Below are 24,423 nucleotides of genomic sequence, written 5' to 3' on the forward strand. Positions count from 1 at the left end.
GGGGCAAGGGAAGGGGGCTGTGCTCGGCTAGGCGCCCCCACAGCCAGGGAAGTGCGCATGCCGCCCGTTTTCGGGAAGGAGCCATGACAGGCGGGTGCGAGGCGCGCTCCACACGCTGCAGAAAGTTGCAGGCTGCTCGGCTGCTGTCCAGAAAATGAATCCAATTTTTCATTCTGTCATTATAAATATTTCATTGCAAATGGTACTGATTTTTCTGAAACTGTGGTTAAGCAAAGGGCCTCTGTGTGAATATTTAAGAAAAAAAAGGGAGGAAGACAGCGGAGAAGGAGGAGGAGGAATGGAAGGTTAGCAACCAATTAATTTCTTACTTTGGATGTAAAAGGTGCGGGGAGAAATTCAACAGCGATGCAGCCTGTGACTCGAGGAAGGAGGAAAAAAACATGGACTCTGCCCGTCCTCTGACAGTTGCTCATAAAATATCTGCAGTCCATCTATCTTTTAGTACCCCGGCCCCTCGGAGAGAGAAAATGGTGGTTTAAAGCTCACTTCAGTGCCAGGCTGCGGGAGATTGCTTCCCGGCCCCCCGCCGCCCGCGGCCTAGGGGGAGAGGCCCGGGAGTTATTCAATCAGCCCTGGACGCGGCGGCCGGGGGTCCTCTGAGGGCTGATTATAGAGCTGCCCTCCTGTTGCCCGCCTCGGAACAGAGTGAAATGAGCAGCCCCTTGCTGGGCAGCTTCTGCAAGAAGGAATCTCACCTGTCATGGAGTTTGTCAGAATTTCAGGATTTATCTTGGTGCAAAATTAATAAAATACCAACCAGGATTTCAGGCTGACTGCTCGGCCGTGTCATCGCTGAGCGATCTCTCACCCGCACCAACCTGGACAGGGAGCTCCCCCCAGTCTCCCCCGCACCGCCCCTGTTCCCGCCTGCATGTCCTCTGCCACCCGGACTCTGGGCTGAGACCCGGCGCCAATTACAGGCGAGGCCAAGTCCCGCTGTCTCCATGGGTGACCTCTCCCCTGGCGGCTGTGGGGCGGGCGCCCAGGGAATACGCCGGGTCTGAGGCACGGAAAGTCCGTTTCTGCAGAGTCTAACGGGGCCCGGGCATCGCGACCATGAGGCCCACACGCTGGCAGCGGGGCCTGGAGAGGCTTGTCTTTTAAAAGGCGCACTAGACTCCGGCCATGAGAAGAGCACATTTTGGGAAACATGACAGATGAATCTCGAGTCAGCCTGAGCCCCAAGGTGGTTTCTCCTTTTGTTTATTTGTTTTTTAAACATTTTTTATTGATTTCACAGGAGAAGGGAGAGGGAGAGAGAGGAACATCCATGGTGAGAGAGAATCACTGATCGGCTGCCTCCTGCACACCCCCTGCTGGACATGGAGCCGCAACCCAGGCAGGTGCCCTGACCTGGAATCCAACCGTGACCTCCTGGCTCCTAGGTCGACGCTCACCCACTGAGCCACGCTGGCCAGGCTCGCCTTTTGTGTTAACTCACTGGCCTCCTGCCCAGGACCCCCTGGGCTGGGCAGAGTGGGATGGGCGGGAAAAGGGGACTGGAGGGGAGGGCGGGAGGGAGGGGCCTCTGCTGGCTGAGCTGCCTGGGGCACCACACCCCCCGCAGCTCCTTAGTGGGTGGGTGCAGCCCAGGTCTGACCATGTGGAGCGGAGGGTGGGCAGCCCCCAGGCCATGTCCTCAGAGTGGGGGCATCACGCCACAGGCCCCAGCCACTGGACAGAGTGGGCACTGAGCCCACTTCCCAACAGGATGGACGTGGATGGTCACCGACACCGTGAGGCTTCCGGGCCTCCTGCCACTGCCAGACACGGGTGCGTCTTTCTGCCTGGCCATTCGTGGAAGGCGATGGCTGCCTCCTGCCACTGCCAGACACGGGTGCGTCTTTCTGCCTGGCCATTCGTGGAAGGTGATGGCTGCCTCCTGCCACTGCCAGACACGGGTGCGTCTTTCTGCCTGGCCATTCGTGCAAGGCGATGGCGGCCTCCTGCCCACTGTCCAAGTGGCACTTTCTACAGGAGCCTGAACAGCACATGGTGCTCCTCCAGCGCTTCTGGGTCACATGACAGTGTGTTCTGGAGCCTCCGCTAGAGCATAGTCACCTCCCAGTGTGAGCCCAAGAGAGCCGGGAGGGAGGGGAGGGAGAAGGGAGAGAGGGAGAGAGGGAGAGAGAGAGAGAGGGAGAGAGGGAGAGAGGGAGAGAGAGAGAGAGGGAGAGAGAGAGAGAGAGAGAGAGAGAGAGAGAGAGAGAGAGAGGCACAGATGGGGGGATGCAGGGCGCTCCCAGCGGGGTCCCGTGGAGAGGCACTAACTCCACAGAGGGACGGCCCCCCACCAGGCCGCCATGAATGATAACTGAGCGGAATGAGGGCTCAGTGCCTGGCTCTCCGCGAATAGACTGCTCTATTCTATTCTCTGCACGACCACCTTCACCCTTACCCACCTCAGTGAGTCTGAAGGTTCCACCGCTGTTAAAGGGTCTCCCTGCCCATCACTCCCTGTTCAATGGCAGCCCCCAGCACCGCTCTCAGGCGCCATCTGCCCATCCCGCCTGCCTGCCCATCGCCCCTCACAGGCTGGGAAGCCTGCGCCCCAGCAAGGGAGCTGCCTGCTGGCTGGGCAGAGCCGTGAGGGCCGCGGGCCCCTCTAGATCTAGCAGCCACAGTAAGAATGTGAGCGCCTCTTGAAGTCTGCACGCGGCTCTGACGCCGCCGCCCTCGCCAACCCCCAGGAGCAGGCTACTGCTCTCCGGCCACGCACAGCAAGGACTGATGATGCCGCTGTCCCAGGACCAGCCATGCTGGGATGCACACCTGGCTCCTCCCTGATTTCTAGCTGACGTCCCGGATGGCCATGGCCCTCGCCCTCGCCCGGATTGTCAGGACAGTGGGATAGGGACAGGTGTTTTCCCATCGTGGGATTAAAGTTGTAAACACAATGGGTTTCATTCTTGGCGCTGGTCTCTGCGAACGAAAGGCCATAGCAAACAGCCAAAATAGGAACACAGCCTGGTGGGCGTGGCTCAGCGGTTGAGAATCGACCCAGGAACGAAGAGGTCACAGCTTGATTCCCGGTCAGGGCACATGCCGGGTTGCGGGTTCGATCCACAGTACCAGTATGGGGCGTGCAGGAGGCAGCCGATCTGATTCTCTCTCATCATGGATGTTTCTCTCTTTCTCTTCCTCTCCTTCCCTCTATGAAAATCAATAAAAATATTAAAAAATAACATAGGAACACATGTGCAGATGCAAGTGCCTCTCTGGGCTGCAGAATGTTCTAGAAACGGGGTTTCCAGCTCTCTCCAAAGACTCTGACAGCAGAGGTGCTGAGAGCAGCTCTGTCTGTGCAGACAATCCTGACAGCCGTGCCTGCGGTGCCTCGTCCCCGATGGGGTGATCGGTGCTGTGGCAGCGGGCAGTCTTGGCGACACCGCGGACGCAGGGCCAGCCGAGCGGCCAGTGCAGAAGGTGGCAGAGGGAGGTTGGTTTCCAGGGGGGAGGGCTGGCGCCTGGCCGGGTCTCAGTGCACCTGGCTGGATGCTCCGTAAAGCCCCGTGGCAGTCGGAGGTGGCCATCTGTCGTCAGCTCCGGGCCAGGCAAAAACTCAATGTGGGGGCAGGTTGCTAACAACAGGGCTGCGGGAGGAGGTGCGCCTCAGAGCAAGGAGCTGGCACTCCCCCTTTTAACAGCGAAAACCAGCCCCCGATAGGAACATCAAGAAATGAATGGATGGAGGCTTTTTAAAGGCTGGGCGGGGCGCTGCGAAAACAACTCAGTTGGAAATGAAGCACTGCTGCCCATCGCAGCCACCGCTGTTGCCTTCCCTCGGTCCCATTATCCACTCGCGCTTGACAACGTGCTGGCCGGACACCTGGTGAAGCAGCGAGGCCACGTTAGGGGCAGGTGAGCCCGGGCTGTGCCCCAAAGCACGCACACCGATCCGGCATTTATTGGTACAAAACGGGCCATTGAAAACGCATTTGCTTGTTTGGTCCAAATGTGTTCCTGTGACCATCAGGCTCATCTCCCTCCCTGTGTACTTGCTTCACTTCCACAGGCAGCAGCATTGAACAGCAAACAAAGCCCCTCACCTGTAGGCACAGTGCCCATTCTAGATCTTAAATGCTCTTCTTCGCTCATACCAGCCCGAGTTCTGTGCTACTGCACAAATGATGGGGAGAGGGGGGGAGAGGGAGGGAGGGGGGGGGGGGAGAGAGAGAGAGAGAGAGAGAGAGAGAGAGAGAGGAATGACAGGAAACTGAGGTGAGCCGTTCCCTCGTTCTTTGTCCTGTGTGATTAACTTGCTGCCTGCAATGGGAAGGCCAATCAGTTCTGATTGAATTATCCCACATTAACAGCTGGAAGTGATCACAACGAATGGTGACAAGACCGCCCTGGTCAATACATCCATGCAAAGGATTTGGTTCCTGGAGAGTCGATCAGATAAAAGAAACAGATCCATGTGACCACTGAGCAAATTAAATGGAAGGTCCTGTCGTCCAGTTTCCTCCCCCAGTCTGCAGGCCTGCGAGGCGGAGAAATGAGGGGGCGTGGAAACATCATCTCCTGAACCGCAGGCTCCCGACACAATTTATTCTCCTCGCAGGACTCTGAGTCCAACTGGGTCTCATGATCACAGCCCCAAGACCAGGAGAGGCACAGAGCCAGTGGCTCTCCTGAGATGGAGTGCGAAGGGGGAGGCACAGACCACCCACGAGGAGGCGGGACCAGCAGGGGACCTGGCTCTGCCAGGCCTGACAGCCTGAGTGATGGGCACCCCCCCCCCCCCCCCCGCCCAATCGACAGGCGGCCATACAACTTCAGCATCAGTGAAGCTGTGACGTGAAAAACAGGCCTCAAACTCAGGTGGAAAAGTTTCTGAGGCAAAAATCAAACAGCCATGCAGACAGTCACATTTTTAAACTGTGGTGGGTCTGCAAGTCTCGGGGAGCCCTCAGCATCTCACCTCAGGACTCTGTGGAATGTGGAAAACACTATTCCCGAGTTCATGAAGGGAAGGGCTGAGTATCACAAGACTTTTTTATGGAAAAGGAAGGGAAAGACCAGGATCTCCCAGCCTGAAGCTCATCTCGGCCAATTCCCTCTCCCCCTACCGCCAGAATTCCCTCTACACCCATTACAACCATACACGATGGCTGATGGAGCTTCCTATGGGGACCTGTTGGAAGAGGACGATCTGATCACTGCCATTGAATTGTAGCTTCTCTGGAGGCACCAATTACAGGGCAATTACCGCGCGGAAAGAAAGTGGCCTATTCACAGCAGCTTTGCAAACACCCGGCTCACACCTGCATAAACCACTGGTACAAACATGCATTGTAGGATGTTATTCTTGGACCACGCCGCCCGCTCTCCAAGCTGCTTCCTCCAGTTCTGCAGCGAGAGTTGTAAGTCTGTTAGGAAAACATGGGAAACATTCAACGTATTCCTTCGCTGTTAAAATAACGGAATGTGTGCTTGGTTCCAACAACGCACTCTTTATTCCCCGGCACATCTTCCCACCAGCGTGTGAGGTGGCCATGAAGGGCACGGAATTCCTTGCAAACATGGGAGAAAACTCTACTGAAAGGAAAAGAGGACACCCTGCTAAATCCCGTACCTCGGGACTGGCAGTGAGAACTCCAGGTCAGGAGGCTTAGGCCGTGTGTCGTATCCGTACAGATTCCACACGGGAAAGCTGGGTCCAAGACTGAGTTTCCCGTAGAAACAGGTTTCATGAATTCTAAAAGGAGCTGTGGTCTGTAAGGTCCACAGGAAGAGGGCTGAGGCCTGGACTTTTCTGAAGGTGGACACGGCACACTGAGGAACTATCGGAATCTGGAAAGGCCTCGGAGGCAGTGTCAATGAAAACCACACACGTGTGCGTGTGTATGTGTGCGTGTGTGCGTGTATGTGTGCGCGTGTGCGTGTATGTGTGTGCGTGTGTATGTGTGTGCGTGTGTATGTGTGTATGTGTGTGCGCGCGCGCATATGTGTATAGGATATGTAATTTTATGCCCAACAAAGCACTTTTTACCCACAAAAAGAGGCTTTTGTGTTTTTAATTGGAGGTAAATAGGGAAAGAAATGCAAATTCCATATTATAATCATGACATCATGTAGGCGCCATGGAAAGATACACCGTAGCCATGCACGGGGCATGTGGAGGCTCATCTAGATGGACCCTCCTAGCCTCACTCTGAAGTAAGAAGCAAAGACACCACATTCTTTCAAATCTCCAACAGGAGTTCAGTTCTTGGGGCTTTAGTTGTATAACCTTTTATGGAAAGTCCTTCTTCCTAACCTTTAGGGGCATAAAGACATAGATGAATTCAAGTGGAATGACATGTGTCAATTTTAAAATCTGCATTTATTTTATATATCAAGGCATGACCTACCGAGGGCTGATGCCAGAGATTCATTTTTCTGCTCTGTTGCTATTTTGGTTACCAACCTTGATTTCTATGGTTGCTTTCATTTTAGTCCACCCCCCCCCCCATTCTAGAAATTTAAAAAATTGTACTATGGTTTTTGTATACGTACCATGCTCATGTTCTATACAAGAAATAAAAGAAATCAAGATCTAAAAATCACATTCATTGCTCCCTCTAAACCCAGGGATAAAAGGTCATTTGGGTAATGAAAGCAAACACATAGGACTGGGAACCCCTAAGGTTAAAGTATAAAAATCCGAACACACTCAAAACTAGAAAAAGTAAAGTTAATTCTCAGCCATTTTTCTTAAGATACTGAAACTGAAAACCACTGCTGCTACTGGGGGTTTCCTAAAACAGACAGATTTGCATCTACCACATAGAGAAGGATCACATGCTAACGATAAATGGTCACATGTTTCCTACAACAGACCTGCTACATAGAAAAGGATCACTTGCTAACTACACTAGTAAGTGCTGTGCCTAAGGAATGGGAAAGACCAGCTATGCATGTTCTGAGTTGTTAGCCTGGAAAGATAATGCTCACAGCCTTGGATTATGACACAAGGCTTATTGGCCCAGATCACAATCTGAATACATCAGACATGTTTGAAGAGATGTTTTGACCCTGAGATCATAAGAGCCTCATAAGATCTGAGTCGTGTGTTTTATAACCTGTCCTCTATACCAATGGTTCCTGAGTGTGACCCGGGGAGATCTGGGGGCCCCAGATCCTTTCAGGGGGTCTGTTAGGTCAACGCTATTTCCACAATAACATTCCGATGTTGTTAGCCCTTTACAGACTCATTGGCCCATGTATGTTCGGCGGAGTTTTTAGAGGCTACTTGGCACATGACGTTATCCCTCTGAGAGCTGGGAGAATTGCGTGTCTGTCTATTCTTGCATTTAAAACATTTCTCAATTTTTTTCTAATATGGAAACTATCAATAGATAATAAGCCACATGGATCACAGTCCTTCGTGGTCCTCAATCATGTTTAAGTGTAAAGGCGTCCTGAAATCAAAGAATTTAAGAACCACCGGTCTTTATGAATTGTAGAAAAGAGTGAATACTCTACGTTCCATGAAACCCCAAAATGCACCATAACAGAAACGGGGTCTTGCAGGATGCCATTCATTGCTCAGCTCCGTCTGCTCCCCCTCGGCCCAGCCAGAACTGCCAGCGTGGGTTCCTTAGTGAAAGACATTGAAGCTCTGCTGGCAGGTCAGTTCCATTAGAACCTACTGATACAGCTGCGCCCTCTTCCACGATTTCACTTTCCCGGGTTTTACCTTAAGCTGCAGTCTGAAGAGAGTAAATGGGAGATTCCAGAAATACACAATTCTTAAGTCCTGAATCCGCGCGATTCCGAGTAGCGCGATGCCATCTCTGCCTAGCCATCCACGCTGCCCTGTCCAGGAGGCACATTATCCCTTTGCCCAGTGTACCCACTCTGTACCCCCCACCCCACCCCAGTCCGCCAGTCACTTAGCCTTCCCGATTATCAGATCAGTTATGGGGGGAGAGAGAGAGAGAGAGAGAGGGAGGGGCAGGCCACGCTCGCATAACTTCCATTACAATACATTGCTGTAATTGTTCTCTTGTATTATTGCTGTTGTTATTCTCGTACTGTGCCTAACTTATCAACTTAGCTGCCACAGGCATGTGTGTACAGGAAAAACGCAGCACATACAGGTGCTCTGTGGTCCCAAGCCTTGCTGGGGGTTTCGAACGTGTGCTCCTCAGGTAAGGGGGGACTGTACGGCACAAACGAGGAATTTTACTGCAGACGCGTTTTCAGGCACATTCGGTGGAAGTCAGTCTCTACAGAGCCTCCACGACTGTGGTTCTCTGCTTCACCGTTTACATACTAATTAATAGAACCACGAGGTGTATTGCCCACATCCTTTACAGAATCATAAAAACCAAAGTGACTTTTCCTTTGATGCCTAGTGTGATAAGAATACACTTTCCAATAAAAATGTAAGCTCCTTACTTAATAAGACACAATGTTAAACCATCATCTAACTTGGCCTACCTTCTATACTCCACTCACACAGACGTGACAGAGTAGAATTCTACTGAGAAGTGACGACAAGTTAGACAGCAACTCTAAGTTTGGTCCCATGACACATTATGTCCATTAAATGGGCTCCCCCATGCTTTCATATGTTTTATTTCACCTCCTAATTTGCTAGTTGCTCACTTATAGGATGATAACTGAGAAGATAACCTCTAACTTCCTTATTTTGACACCAAATTAACACCATTCTACCTTCCCAGTGCAAGGGAGGCGAGGCACAAGCTGCCCAGGGCCGGAGGCTGGGGCTGGGCCAGGGAGTGGACAGGGCTGGGCCAGGGAGTGGGCGGGGCTTAGCCAGACCATGCCTACGTGGGCTGTTCAAGGAAGACACTGCAAACATATAGTTACCCCTCACCCAGTGAAGGCTGAATCGAAAATTTATTGTTAATAGTAATACTCATCATAAAATAATTTTGAGTTCAAATCCATTCTCCTCCAAAGGTTTAACAAACACACGTTACTCTTATATGATTTCATCAGAAAAATAAGGATAGGTATTATGCCCATTTTTCAGACGAAGTAACAACAAAGAAAGTTATTTTCCTTTTTATAATAAGCGACAGGTCTCTGACTTATTAACTATCAGTCTCCTGCTAAAAATAATGAAGCCAACCAGATTCCTGTTGTATTTTATAGTTTATGCCTTAGAACCAGATCTGTTTCATGGTTACCTAGCAACAACCCCTTACATGTTACACGTGTGTGTCACTGCTTCACATCTGAGGTCTGGAGCCATCCTGGACCTAAGCGAGGTCACCTCTCTAGCAAATGGGACGCTCAAGGCTGCCCCGAACACGTTCGGTGTCAACATTTACCTCGAAGGCTGTTACGGCACTCATCACTCTCTCCTGCTCCCTGGGAGAAGCACCCCTGAGCCGGAGCACAGCTTCCTGGCGCCCCCCTTCTCCCTACCGAGGGTGAGCCCCTCAGGACAGTAACCAGCCATGCCTCCTGCCCGAAGCCTGGTGAGAGCAGAGCATGAATAAAACAGGGGCTGTGAGAATCGGCCCTGACAAGCGAGGTACTTGGTCGTCTCCCCCCCCAGCCCCCTTCCCGTCCAATCAGCCTGACCCCTAAGTCCATCTCACTGGGTCAGAAGGTCTAATTACAGGGCTGTTCTCATTCTTTTCATGATTGACAGCAGCTGGAGGCAAAACGACTTTGGTGTCTGCTGATCCAGCCCCTCCCTGCCCCTCCGGCCCAGCACACAAGGCGCCCTGGGGCCCAGGTGAGCCCTTCCCTGAATCCAGACTGCAAAGCCGCATCTCCCCCCCCCCCCCCCACCCGCCCCCACCAGGAGAGGTCAAGGCCAGCGCTCTCGGGACGGTACCTGCAGCTCTGTTTGGAAGAAAAACTTCTGTGGACACTGTGCGCAGTCATAGATCTTGTCTTCTTGTCCGTGGGCTGAGAAAATGTGCTGCTGCAACTTGTTTGCCTGAACAAACACTGCAATGAGAGAAAACGGGAGCTTCGGTTACTTTCCCTGTGAAATGGCCTCCACGGAGGAGTCCTGAGAGGAGACCGCGTCGGCGGACTGAAGGCACGGGCCTCGGGGGTGACCCCGCCAGGGGCCAGGGGAGCTCGGCCACCTTTGCTGTGGCCGGTCTCCGGCTTTAGTGACGATGCGCTCGATGGAGCACCTAACTCACCCGAATGGCTCCGAAGTCAAGGCTTATGGAGGTCCCGCTCCCTACAAATCTTCTCGAAATAAAGCCCCAAATTGTCAAATGCACAGCAGCACTGCTGGAACCCCGATTTCTCAGCAACCCACAGGTTAAGAAATCATAAATGCCAAACCCTGCTTACTGTATTTGCCTGAGTTCTAGCTGGCAAACAGTTCTCCATTTAAATGCGATAATGCTGAGAATGATCCCCGGCGGCTCGGGGGCACTGTCTATAAATATGAAACAGAACCCCAGGTAACGTCTCTTTGGGTCCTTTAAGATCAACTCAGCCTACACACGGAACGCAAGGGTTTCAATAATATAAACATGTTCAATTTTAATGACTACAAAACAAGGCCCTAAGCCTGTGTAACAGTTTACCTGGGAGACATCCTATTAATAATTAAATTGTAGATGCCAGAGGCAGTGTTTGGGTTGGCAGCGCGGCTCCTGACGGATGCCTGGTGCACTGTGACCTAAAAAAGTTCGCATCCACAATATTAATCGGGACAGGCGGGGAGAGGGCTTATTAAAGACGCCGGCGTTTGGCTTTGACTCTGCGCTAATCATTAAAATTATTCTAATTGCCAGCCAACCCAAAATATTAGAATATTGCTCTTATGAGTCATACATTTTAATCACATTTCTCATTAGCCTAAAAACTGCTCAGATTGCCTCTCCCACTAACATTGCCAGCGCCCCCCCCCCCCTTTTAATTGTTATTTCTAAAAAGCGACTTCAAGATACACGAATACAATCCAGGCCTGTTGGCCCAGAAAGTGCAGACTGCTCATAATTAATGCCTTTTTGTGTCTCACCCACATCACCAAAAAGAAACGGGTTTTCATACAGATTTGCAACTAATGTCCCTACCAGTTAGCACATTTTTGAGGCTTCTGGCCATGCCATGAAGGAGCTGTTTCATGAGGGTCTTAATCATGAGGGCCTAGAGGAGCTCTAGGACCCTGCCCCCTTATGATGACTTATTAGGAGCATTTACAAAGAATCCAGATGCCTGACTTGTAGCTCAAGATAAATACTGTGTTATGGGAAAAACAGCACATGACAGATTATTTAAGTACAAATTCAGAAGAAAGATATAGCTCTGCCCTTGCCTGTTTGGCTCCGTGGATAGAGGGTCGGCCTGTGGACCGAAGGGTCCTGGGTTTGATTCCAGGCAAGGGCAAGTACACCTGGGTTGCAGGCTCAATCCTTGACCCTGGTTGGGCACATGTGGGAGGCAACCAATCAATGTGTCTCTCTCACATCGATGTTTCTCTCTCTGTGTCTCTCCCTCTCCCTTCCACTCTCTCTAAAAATCAATGGAAAAATGTCCTCAGGTGAGGATTAACAAAAAAATAAAAACAAAAACAGAAAAATATTCCTGAAAGAAGCTGTAGCTGTGGAATTAGCCGAGGAAGGGGCCTGGCAGCGCCCGCTGAAGGCCGAGCGCACACACTGGGTCCTGCTCCTGCTCCCGCGCCCTGGGCCGGGAACAGGTCCTGGCTCCTCACAGCTCAGAGCGCCAAGGCGGGCCACCGAGGTTAGTGATCGATGCCTGGAACGTTGCTCAGGAAACAAAGAGGTCAATTTCAAGAGACTACATGTTTGCTTTGTTTTGCTTTTCCTGACAAATAAGAAAGAAACATAGCCTGGAGGGACTAACCACCGAGTCCACGGCACATGCCAAAGGACCAAGAGGAGGTCCGGAATAACGGCATTGTCAGGGGAGTACCAGCACCGCGTGCGGCCACGTTTCAACCCGGGGGCTTCAAGCTATCGTTTCTGATTTACATTTTTTGGGTGCTAAAACGTGACCTGTTACCCCAGCTATAAAAATTTCTTCTTCAATGTGTATATTTATATCAATGTCTCCTTTAAAAATTCCACTGTCATAGGAAATGAAAGCCTTATCAACTGTTTCCAAGTTCAGGAGTTTTGGGAGGATGATAATAATCTTTTCATTTCTAGGGTGGTGTGGCTCAGTGGTTGAGCGTTGACCTATGAACCAGGAAGTCACAGTCTGATTCCTGGTCAGGGCACATGCCAAGGTTGCAGGGTTGATCCCCAGGGTGGGACGTGCAAGAGGCAGCCGATTAATGGTTCTTGCCGGGAGCCGGTCCATGCTTGCTGTTTCAAGGGTCCTGGCATATATGGCATACTGTTCTTAATATGTTTGCTCACCTTCTTGGCACTATGTGTTTTAACCAAGGTCTCTGAGAAAGGTTGTTTCCCCAGGTAGGGATTTTCCCCTGAAGTTAGGGAGGGAATAAAACCTCTTAACTAAGTGCCAGGCGGGTAATTAATCACTTTAACTATGAACAATCATGCTTAAGCTACATAATCTTTACTCCCTGGAATGGAGATAAGAAACGCCCTAATCTTTGGAATAGAGATTGATAGGATTGGAATCAACTGGTATAAATACAGATGTAACAAGACAGAACGAAGAGGCACAGAACCTACACAGAACGTTCTCTAGAGACAGAAGAACTTCGCTGGGGAGAACATGGCAAAAGATCCTGGACTGAACCTGACAGAAATTGGCAAGAGAACCTGACTAGAACCTGGTGACTGAACCTGGCTGGAGAACCTGGAGAACCTAGCAAGAGAACATGGACACAGAACCTGGCTGGAGATCCTAACCAGAACTTCGCTGGAGATCCAGACCAGAACTTGGCTGGAGATCCTGGCTAGAGATCCTGGCTAGAGATCCTGGCTAGGCTGCTGATGAACTGAATGCTGCCTCCATGTCATTCCTTCTTAGCCGACTCCATCCACACCTTTGGGGACCCCTGGACCTGCTGGGGTTGGACCCCGGCAGGTTCTCTCTCATCATTGATGTGTCTTTCTCTCCCTCTCCCTTCCTCTCTGAAATCAGTAATAATAATATTTTCATTGCTTATGGGCAGTGTTATAGAGTAGGGTGGGGAACATCTGGCCCGCCCCGTGAAGCCATTTGGCCTGGCCCTGCCTACCCACTGGGGGGAGCTCATTAAATGTCTTACCAGGTGCAGCAGGCTACCTGTTAAGGTGCTAGCTCTGTATGGCCCACCAATGATGTTATAAAGACACAAACAACCCCTGGCAGGTAAAAGGCTCCCACCCCCGGATAAAGTCTTCCTTCTTCAGTAACAGACGCACTGACAGCAGGACCACGCTTTTAGTCCAACGTCTAGTGACTGAAAAGCGCTCCATCAGGCGGTCTTTGCCTCGGCAACCTTCTGAGGTTGAGAAGAGAAAATGGAACAAAACCGGGATGTCATTTTCCAAATGGAAAAGTGCAAACTCCTGAGAGGAACTGAAATGCCCTTTGCTCGTCCTCCCGGCTAACCTTCCACCCATCCGAGCCTCTAAGTAGCCGCGATCAATAATGCTAACAGCAAAGTCAAACACCTCCTCCCCAGCGTCCGCTCTGTGCCAGGCCAGAGCAGGGGGACCTGTGCTGGGGTGGGGGGCCTGAGCGACAGGCCAGGGCAGGCCCTGCCTGCATGTCAACTGCCTACCTGTGAAGCACACGGGGCACTTGAAGGTGCCCCCCATGCCCTCGAAGCTGTGCTCGATCAGGTGGCACTGCAGTTTGGCCGGGGAGTCGAAGGTCTGGCTGCAGAGCTTGCATTCGTGGTTCAGCCCTTCATCTGTTAAGGAAAACACACGAGTAGAGACGTGAGAACCCACCTGTGTTCAGTGGACGACTGAGCTGATGATAACTGCATACGTGAAGCCACTGCCACCGCCTGCTGGTAGTGTGTATGTTTCTGGTTACTTCCCTGGATGCATTTATCTCAATTTAACACATTTCTGAGATGTAACATCCAAAGATGACACGGAGGCGGATTTTATCGTGGGTAGTGCGTTTTATTAAGCTCTTAAAGTATGATTGGTGTGTCAATAACGAGGTGTCTCCTCTTCTCTATCATACGCTTATGGGCTGCGTATTTCCCAAGTCCTCAAGATAAAAGACCCCTAGAAAGATGGACAGCTTCTTCCTCAGGCCTTTCCTCTGGTTCATCTAGAAAGTTCTAGACATTTCGGTTTCTAGCCATAAGGTTCTGAGTGGTATTCCCATTGAGGAGATTTTCTTTAATTCTAAAATTTCCAGGGCATTCTGAACTATTGCCAGTGCCTAAAGTATCCTGCAGACGCTCTGCCATGCATGGCCCTCCCAGACCCCAGCTCTTCCCAACCGGTTCCTCCTTCACGGAGAGACAGTTCCAATTCCACCCCCGCTGGGCGCGGCCTGCCCTTCTCCAAGGGCACCTTCAGGAGCTCCAGGCTCACTTTCCAGATTTTTCTTTGGTGTCTTAGGAACAAGATGGTAGAAAAGTATTTTCAAGTAACAACTGCTATATAATGTGAAACGTGTGTGTTGTAGATAAAGCCTGTTATTTTTATGTTGCCTTTTTTCTCTCATGAAGATGTTTATGAAATTTAAAACATAAGTATTACCCTGACTTGCTTCGATGAGCGAGAGTAAGAGGCGAAGAGCAGCAGCCCTGGGAAGGACCCCTGGGATTCCTGGCTTCAGACCCTGTGGTTCCTAGCGCTCACAGACACCAATTCCTTGACCGCCACAGCCCGAGGCCTCCTCTCCCATCCCCATTCCCATCCCCATTCTTCAGAGGAGGAGAATGAGGCCCCGGGAGCTAAAGTAACGGGTGTTCTCAGGCACAGGGGCAATCACTGTTAGAGCCAAAACCCACCCGAGGCCGCCTGGACTCGAACCCAGGCAGCCTGGCTCAGGGTGTGGGACCTTCACAGAGAAGCTAAGGCAAACACCAGCTGCCACGGGATGACGACTGAGGATGGGTAAAGGGTTAGGGCTGCCATTTAACCTGACGTTATCCAGCTTTTATCTTCTCTGATCTGCAAAGATTACACACGCTACAAGGAACGTCTGTGTCCGATACCCCAGACCTGGGGAACGAAAGACAAAAGCACACGGTGGGGGCGGCACGTCTTCCAAGTTCGTTCCTCTCGTTCAGCACAACATGGTGCGGGAGTCCTCCTCCCGTTCATATTACTGGCAACACAAAAGCCCAATTACAAAGTGAGTGATTATCCGCTAACTCGGGGTAAAATCACTCTATTTGTATTCCTAATCTTTCCTCCCACACAAGCATGCGTCTTTAGAAGCAGAGGGTCGGAACTGGTAAAAAGAGAAGCAAAGCACTAATTAAGCCACCCAGCACTGTCTACATTTCACAGGAGATAAAAACCGACTCAGTATTTGGGTGGCAGAGTAAATTCCTCGATTATAATTATGTAAGAAGGAGTTTAATTGTGCACACTGACATGACAAGGGGTTGCACTAAAAGCTTTAGGGATTATATAAGATCAAGGGGTTTTCATCTGTTTTGTTCTTTTTTTTTTTCTTTTAATTTTAAAGTTACCAAAAATTTGCCAAATTTTAGATATTGAGAAACCTAAGAAACACGATTTATTGTAGGGAACTGGGTCAGTGATTTAATCCTCAGGAAGACTTGACAAATTTAAACATTTTCTGTTTCTTCAGTGCTGTGTGCCTTTATTTTGATAGTACGACAATAACTAAGTTTTAATTTTATCTTTAAATTACGTGTTTGACACAAGAACCAAGACCGTGGCCTGTGGGTTGAGCAGTACCCACATGCACTCCAGAATCCTTCAACTTCCGCTCTCGGTGAAGGTCCCGTGGGTTTTCTTGGGGCTAATGATGGACTGTTACACGAACCTAAAGTACATGAGGCCCGTGAGTCGTTGATGTGACGCTGTCTTCCTTGACTGTGAGTGTTTTGTTTGGGAAAATGATAGAAGGGAAAACAAGCAAAAGAGATGCATGTGCATCTGTACAGGAGCACGTTCTCATCAATGTGTATCATTTCTTACCGGAGAACAGAGCAATCCCGTCAGAGCGTGAACGAATCCAAATGTAGGCACCTGACCTCGCACAGGGGCGGCACTCGTCTCCCACCCCATTTCACAGGGGGAACAGGGCCCAGGGAGCAGGGATGCCTTCGCCCAGTCACAGGGGCTACCACTGGTAGAGCATTGCACGAGCTTCCTGCAGACTTCGTTCCAGGAGCTGCCCAGGCCATCACCGTGGGGCCGGCCCTTGCAGAACCCCGTCCAGTTCTACCTGCCTCTTACTTCTAAGGAGCAGAGTGAGGTCTTCTGCAACAAATAACTGTCCCTCCTTAGTTTTACAGGACGGAGAACATATCTGAATTGTTCCACAGCGATGCTAGGCAAGCCAAAGCCAGCCAGCTCAGGCCGTGCACCACCCCACTCACTCCTCGCCCATGTTAACCACCTGAGCCCGGTCCCAGGCTCCCCCCCCCCGCCCCGCCCACGGCCACAGGGTCAAACACAGAATGAACGAGATGGGGGCCCGAAGCATTACAACTGGTTAACGGAATTCATTTCATAGTTTTTCACTGAAGAAGGGGGATCGACGGTGATGGCAAACTGAGCTCATTTATAGAAAGGACTGTAAAGCTTATCCTTACTCGGCTTCTGTGTTTAACTGAACTCGTGCGCATTCTGACATTTGCACTGTGAGACTAAGAGCAGCGTCTGACTTTTCACAGACTCGCTAACACCCTCCGTGCTGCAGGATGCGGCTGCGTCAAGCCCCGTGTCCTTTCAACGCAGGGCTTCTCTCCTGTTTTCTTCTCGTGGGGCGTCGGGGAGTGAGGAACAGGAAGGAGCGACAGTGGTTAATGTAAAGTCGCTGTGCATGAGGCGATGCTATCAACACCTCCGATTTCAGGTGACCTTCAGCCTGAGACTTGGATTCTGCCCACGGAGACACAGCTCGAGCCTCACCTCCTTCTCTGCTTTCTTCTTAGAGGTGCCAACAGTTTAAAAATTCAATCCAAGTCACCGTTTCTGCTCTCCGGAAAGGTAGCAGCTGACAGTAATTGGATAATAGAGCCTGACTCATTTATGACAGAGAGATTCTGAGTCAATTGATTTAATAACCATTACAATATTCCATTAAGGATATAATAGGCTAATGCAGCCCTATTTCTTATTAAGAGTTATAGATGGGACCTGCGGATGAGACTTCTAGGTGCCTCGTCCTCTTTCTGCCCAGGCCTACTCCCCAGGTTTTCTGCAGTGTGCACGATTTATTTGCCTTTGTAGGTAACTTTGGAAACTGAAGAATAAAAAATACTAGCCTTTCTGTACCCTATTAATAAAGAGTGATTGCAACACTGAAATTCTGATAACCAAGAAGTTGGGCAGGAAATGAGCAATATTATGCAGTGAAAACCCCATGACCGAGCATGAGCCTGAGAAGCATCTGACCGAATCCTGTAGAAATGAGCAGAGAAAGGGAGAAAGTCGCGCCAGGTGCAAATGCCAACAGGATGAGAAGAACATGGGGCTTCAGCGTCCATCTGTTTCTTTCCAGAACAAGCAGAAAGCCCCGCTCCATGGCGTCCTGGTGCGGGGGAGGGTCCGGTGGCCAGCACTGGAGTCCAAGGTCAGGAAGGGCGAGGGGCGCTCCCATCACTGGGAACGCGCTGCAGGCAGCAGCCTCCTGTTCGGGTCCACCGTGCCCACGATGGCCCAGGTGTGGTAGGAAACGGCTTTACATGGACCTAAACTTCAGCTAAAATAATCATTCCCCTTTGCTGATCTGCATCTCAGTGTGAACATCATGTACACAGACGGCGGGTCTGCCTATGAAAGACTGATGCACACGCAAATGGTGTCTCAAAGGGAAGAGTCTGAATCCACAATCGCGACAAACCTCACCGCCTGAGTCGGGGAGGTGGCACTCCCTTCCCTAATGGCTGTAAGAGCAACAGCTGTCCGAGGCCATTTCATGGGGGGGTGACGATTTCTGTCTCATTTATAAAACCTGGACCAGCACAAGTGTGCATCAGCCCGTGCGGTCACGGAAAAGCTGTCGCCGCCACTGGACACTCAAGCACACCCAGGCTCTGCGCTCCACCGTGGCCCCTGTGAGCCCAGCTGAAGACACTGACGGTTCAGTATGAGCTTGAAACAGGAGAAGCCCTGTGAGCAGCCGCGACCGTGCGGCCCAGGCTGGCCCTCCATTGCCGTCAATAAAAACAAATCTGCAGCAGCTACGAGTGCGTGTGCAGTGGCTGACTTACGGCGGCTCTTACCCCGGGATTCACCGGGGGCCCCTTGGATGGTCTGATCAACACCAAGGCCATTACCCAGGACCGATGTGTAACATTTGTAAGTAGAACTCCTTCTCTCCTTGGCCCTTGAGACCGGCCAGCGGGTCTCCCCGCCTCCTCCACCGCATAAGCCTACAGGCCAAGGTCCAAAGATACAAACGCCTTCTGGGCCACAGGCACAGGCTGACCTGAGCGGGAGCAAGCCCCGCCCTCGCAATCCACAGCGAGCACCAGATGCCCTGCAGTTGTAATTTTTCCTGTTCCAACGCGTGCACCACACACACACACACATTAAATCCAAGAAAACTGCCCTAAACCAACCCTCCCCCCTTCCTTTAGCTTCTCCTCTTTCCTGAGTGAATTTCCAAGGACGCATTTGTAAGCGTGGGGTCTGAGGAGTAAGAAAGAAAAGCCGTCCATGACACAACTCACCCCTTGGCTACCATGGCTCCCCCTCGAAAGCAGCAGCAGAAAAATAGGCCGAGTGCGCTGCGATTTGCCACGCACACAGCAGCGCGTCTTCCCAGGGCCCCGGCGCTCCGGCCCCGGCAATTTGTCGCACTCGACGCTGCACGTATTCCACAGCCGCCCTGTAAACTCACCAAGGTGCTAACTTGGCAAGGGAGACCATTACTTATGGCTCCAAGTTTGCCAGGAGATTAGTCATTAAGCCTCCAAAGTGAGGCAGTTTCAGATTGCAGAGTGCGGCGTGCCTCTGTTCTCTGCATGGTTAGAAAGCTCTGCCCTGTGCCTTTTAAAAAATATCTATGTTTGTATTGATTTTTAGAGAGAAGGGGGGGAGAGAGATCAATGATGAGAGAGAATCACTGATCGGCTACCTCCTGCACGCCCCCCACTGGGGATCGAGCCCGCAACCCGGGCATGGGCCCTGACAGGGAATGGAACCGTGACCTCCTGGTTCATAGGCTGACGCTCGACCATGGAGCCAGGCCAGACGGTCTCTGCCCTATTATTTGAACACTTTGACTTGGAAATGAATCTTGCCCGAGACCAACTGACACTAGCACCTACATGCACGTTCTCACTGGCCACCTGGGAGTGTCCGCCGCTGCCGGTATCCCTAACCCACACAGGAGAGGGTATGAGGTGAAAACAGGAGACTCACAGAGAGGATGGGCGTGGGGCCACTAAGAGCAAATGCGCACCAGGGACCTTGACTCTGACTCTCCAAAGTGCCCCCCCTCAGGTATCTCAAGAAAAGCAAGTGGTATCCATTCCACGTGTTTCAGCAGAATCTTCTTTCTTCTTCTTCTTCTTTTAAAATATACTTTTACTGATTCCAGAGAGAAAGGGAGAGGGAGAGGGGAACAGAAACATCAATGATGAGAGAGAATCACTGATCGGCTGCCTCCTACTAGGGATGGAGCCCACAACCCGGGCATGCGCCCTGGGAATCAAACCATCATGTTAACCACTGAAGCACACGGGCCAGGCCAGGATCTCATTTCAAGATCAACAAGGTGCTTCTGGCCAGTGGCTTAAGGGCTATGACGCCTCTGCCCTTTCTATGCCAGGCCCTGACCCTGACCCTGCTGTTTCCGTCCTGGACTTCTCGCTGTCAGCAGGGCTGGGAGGAAACAGTTCAGTGGGGGAGGCGGCCCTGCACCCGGCAGATTTCAAGGACCCGGGGGCTGCCTGGAGCCCCATAAACAGCAGCAGCTTGGAAACCAGCAGGAGGTCCAGGTGGGTTGGGATGGAGAGTCAGGCAGCGGGATTTCAGATGCTCTGAGGTGTAATAGCGTCCAATTCCTTGGCTATTATGATCGGTTCTGGGTAGCAGTTACTAGAATATTCTCATGTAGGAGAAAACCCTGAAATGCTACTGAAACAATAAAACAACCCACCAGAAAGGTGGCTTCCCTGCGCCTTTAGGGACTCGGCAGCACGATTCTGGCACAAGCTGGACGCAAGGGGTGGGCACGGAGACTAGAGATGCCTTTCAACCCTGGCCAGGGCGTCTGCACCCCGGGCCGTCATCCTTCCCTTCTCCACTTTCCTGATCTCAACAGGGGCCCTGGAGTGAAAGGCTCAGAGAGAACAGTGCCAGCAAACAGCTTGGAGGTACAAACTTGGGCTCCAAATGTTTTTACTTAAAAACAAACAAACCCCAAGAACATCAGTTTTGGGTAGGGCCCTGAAAAACCACTTTGAACTCCCTGACTCGTCTCCCCACGGGCAAACATTCTGAACCGAGAACAGAAGAAAGTAGTACCAGCTATATACCTGCTCAGTGACAGTAACGCTGGCCCACAAGAGGCCCGCGTGAGGGTGGGTGGGCGCGAGAGCTGAGAGCAGCTGAACTGAAATCCACCCCCAGTCTGTTTGGAAGGTAAGGCTGCGTTAAAACAACGGCTTCCCGTAGAGAGCCCAGACTTGTCCGTTGCTGAGATCCACTGAGGGTGGGGGGCGGGGACCCAGATTACCTGGACACTTTTCTCCTCTCTTTATGTCACTTGAATGCATGTCAGTCACCCCTTTCCTTTCACAGAGCTTTCCACCACCTCATCTTGAATGCTGCTCTGTTTCCTGCCTTGGCAGCCAATGCATGAGCACGCCAGGCTAGTATAAAAATGCCCTTTCATTTCCCATCATCATCAGACATCAGCGATAAGGAGACATAACAAGTTTCCGATTCAGTCATGCTCTCCGGCTCTTGCCCGGCCTGCAAAAGCATGGAGGTGGCAGTCCAGGGCGTTGTAATACCAAGCAAGTGCCCGCCTGGTGCGGCTCAGTGGTTGAGCATCAACCTATGAACCAGGAGGTCACGGTTCGACTCCCGGTCAGGGCACATGCCCAGGTTGTGGGCTCCATCCGCAGTAGGGGGTGTGCAGGAGGCAGCTGGTCCATGATTCTCTCTCATCACTGATGTTTCTAGCTCCCTCTCCCTTCCTCTATGAAATCGATAAAAATATATTTAAAATGATGCCAAGCAAGTGCCAGGACACCGGTTTGGGTTGTTCATCAATTTGTGCTCAAGGCGAGTGTCAGGGGGCAAGGGCAGTGGGTGTTTGGTGCCAAGCGCAGAGCCTGGAACAGCAGAGCTCACTGTTGAATACGTACTTATTCCATCGGTGGGAAACAGATACCTAGCTAGTCCTCCATCTAACTTCATCAGAACACGCCGAGGCGAACCAAAACGTATTTACTCTTTGTCGGTTGAGTTTCAAGAGCCCGCCCCGTCCCTTGTACATCGGCCCCCTGCCTACGCAGAAGGGTCCGCCGATCCACCCTGGACGGCGTGCCGCCATCACTTCCCGAAAGGAGATGAGGACGTGTGGGAAAGGGGAGCATTCACCAAGTACCTCTCCTCTGCCAGCTCTTCTCTGGCAAGAAACTTAGGGCTCACACTCATCCGATTCCAAGAGGAAAGTCTCATGACATACTGTGGCCCTGACACATGAAAGAACCAGACAGAAGAGGACCCCGAGCCACAGACCATCTCTCTGCCCGCCAGCCGCGACCCGGAGCTCGTGTTTCAGACCATTTCCATCAGGAGTCGTGTCGCTTCCAGGGCACAGCCCCGTCCTGTCATCTAATTGGTTACGTCAGATGTATGCGATTATTTCACTCGATGCTTTAAGCTTCCTCTTGTCCAATAGTAAGTGCCTCATCCTCTGGAAATTCTGTTTCTTTGTGATGGGGAGGGGCCACAACATTAGTAACAAAGAAACAGAATTTCCGGAGGATGAGGCCCAGAAATCAGGATTTAAACAGATTCCCAGGTGATCCTAATGTGCAGCCAAGGTTGAGAGCCACTGGCCTACAGGTACTGCCCTCCCAGCAGGCTTCTGGCGCTGGCGGATGTGCAGGTGTACCTGCCTCCAAGGGCTGTGCAAAAACACACAGCTGAGTCCATGGAAGAGAAGAGTTCATGCAGCATAAACCGAACGTAACCTGCTTCCGAGGGAACAGAGGCGGTGCAGCGGTCGGTATGGGCTCCACGCACCATGGGCCAGCCACCCAGCCCTGCACCCGGCACAGCCTGCATCAGGGGTGTGTCCCTGTCACTGTGCGGAGTTTACCCAAGGGCTGGGGCCTGCTCTTTCTTTTTATTTACTTATTTTTATTTTTTAAATATTTTTTATTGATTTCAGAGAGGAAGGAAGAGAGAGAAACATCAATGATGAGAGAGAATCATGGATCAGCTGCCTCCTGCACGCCCCCCACTGGGAATCGAGCCTGCAACCTGGGCCTGTGCCCTTGACCGGCATAGAACCCGAGACCCTTCAGTCTGCAGGTTGACGCTCTATCCACTGAGCCCAACCATCCATGTCAGTTCTTTCCTTTCTTAAATCTTCTTCTTCTTGTCAAAAAGCCACTAGTTACCGGAACAAAAGGTTCTGAACACTGGAAGGCGTTTGTCGTTGGGAGAGAGCACAGCTTGCCCCTGCTGAGGATTTGAAAACAAAACAACCCCCCTCCAAAAAGCACCAACCCCCACTGCCCCAAATCAAATGGAAGAAATGGAATGAGGTTCACCAGCTTCTGGGAATGCTATGGATCCTGACAACATGGGCTTGTAAGCGCCCACAGGTTTAAGACAAGAAACCAGTCAGGCATTTCCAAGCGAATGATCTTAAGACTCTGTGTGACTGACGGTATTGCAAAGATGACATCTTCTCTTCTAAACTGTGTGAGAACCGGGGTTCACCACAAAGCCTGAGTTGCACGGGCCATGGCACGCGTGGGTGGAAAGGGAGCCCCATCTCAGATTTCCAAGGGACCCCACCCTGCGCGTCCCACTTGGTGGCAACACTAGGAAGCTCACCAGCACCGCACACGGAGCACAGCGCTGCACGGGGTGCACAGGACTCCGTGCAATTGTTCGGCTGCTGTGACCTGAGACACTGGGCCTGGAAGAAGAAGAGAGAGGTAATGGTGCAATAAACGCAGTAAGATCTCTAAGAACAGTTTGCAGAAATGCGTTGCAAACCTGGCTGTCCTCTGCTCAAACACCGCCACCCCGAGGAACCGCCCTGCGGTTGTTAAGGTGATGCACTGCGCACCGGTCAGAGCTCCATAACCTCGGAATTGCCGGGCTGTAATTAAGGCCACTAGTTTTACTCAGGAAGGTTCGAGGCGGCCCCATTTAAGTTGGCTTAACTGGTGTGAATTTAATGTCGCGCGGACGGTGGTTCAGGCAGCTGCGGGGCGTGAATTCCCAATTAAGCCCAGATTTAAAGAAACCACAGACGCCAGGAGGGAGCCCAAGTCTGCACAGGTGCACCAGTCATCCATCCATCCGTCCATCCATCCCACTGCCAGGTTCCTAATTTGGGAATCTAAATACGCCTACTTATTTACAGTGTTGGTAGAAGAGGTTTATTATAGTTACTTTTTTATTTTTATCATTTGAATATTAGCTCATTAGTTGTCAGCCTTCTTGTCTAATATAATGTTAAGGCTGTAAATTTATTTATTTTTACTATATTTTTATTGATTTGAGAGGACAGAAGAGGGAGAGAGAGAGAAACATCAATCGTGGATTGGCTGCCTCCTGCTCGCTCCCTATTGGGGATCGAGCCCACAGCCCGGGCACGTGCCTTGACGGAGAAGCAAACTGTGACCTCCTGGTTCATAGGTCAACGCTCAACCACCGAGCCAGGGGCTGGGCTACTATAGTTACTCTTAAGGGCGTGATGATCATTTTCATGGAAGGGGGCGGGGTTCAGGCTATGTCCCACCAACAGTAATGTTTCAAAATGGAAGCTGTAAAGGAAGAACCTTACTTTAATTATAAAGGAAATCCGAAGAGGGAACATGTTTGGTGAGGGATACGGGAGGAAATACAGGGCACTCTGTGGACAGGCCCCTGCATGGGAGGGAAATACACTCCATGGAGGGCAGGCATCAGGGGAGGCAGACAAAGGCGAGAGAAAGGCGGGCACTGGGCGCAGAGAGCAGCCGAAGCCAGGGCGGCGGCGAAGCCGAAGGACTTGACCCGCGTTCAACATTCTGCTGGATCGCGCTCTGAGGCATTCATCTCGGATGGGATGCTGGCAGTTCTGAGGCTGCCACAGCAATAATGATAAATGGATTTCTCTACAGCCAAGTGGCTCCAGCAGCCAACCACGTAACGGCCATGTAATTAATAACAATGA

The 24,423-nt window shown here is 51.4% G+C and overlaps 1 protein-coding gene across 4 annotated transcripts in view; it reads right to left on the minus strand.

Annotated features, from left to right (window-relative positions):
• Positions 1-24,423, minus strand: part of ZNF521 (zinc finger protein 521) — a 287,559-nt gene that overhangs the window by 14,031 nt on the left and 249,105 nt on the right. For all 4 annotated transcript variants that reach the window (XM_036322695.1, XM_036322696.1, XM_036322697.1 and 1 more), the window contains 2 exons: positions 13,667-13,798; positions 9,827-9,942 (listed from right to left, as the gene is read on the minus strand). In XM_036322695.1, coding sequence (XP_036178588.1) covers positions 9,827-9,942; positions 13,667-13,798 — 248 coding nt within the window. The remainder of the gene's footprint in view (positions 1-9,826; positions 9,943-13,666; positions 13,799-24,423) is intronic.

Source organism: Myotis myotis, unplaced genomic scaffold, assembly GCF_014108235.1.
Source record: "Myotis myotis isolate mMyoMyo1 unplaced genomic scaffold, mMyoMyo1.p scaffold_m19_p_9, whole genome shotgun sequence".
Lineage (NCBI taxonomy): Eukaryota > Metazoa > Chordata > Mammalia > Chiroptera > Vespertilionidae > Myotis > Myotis myotis.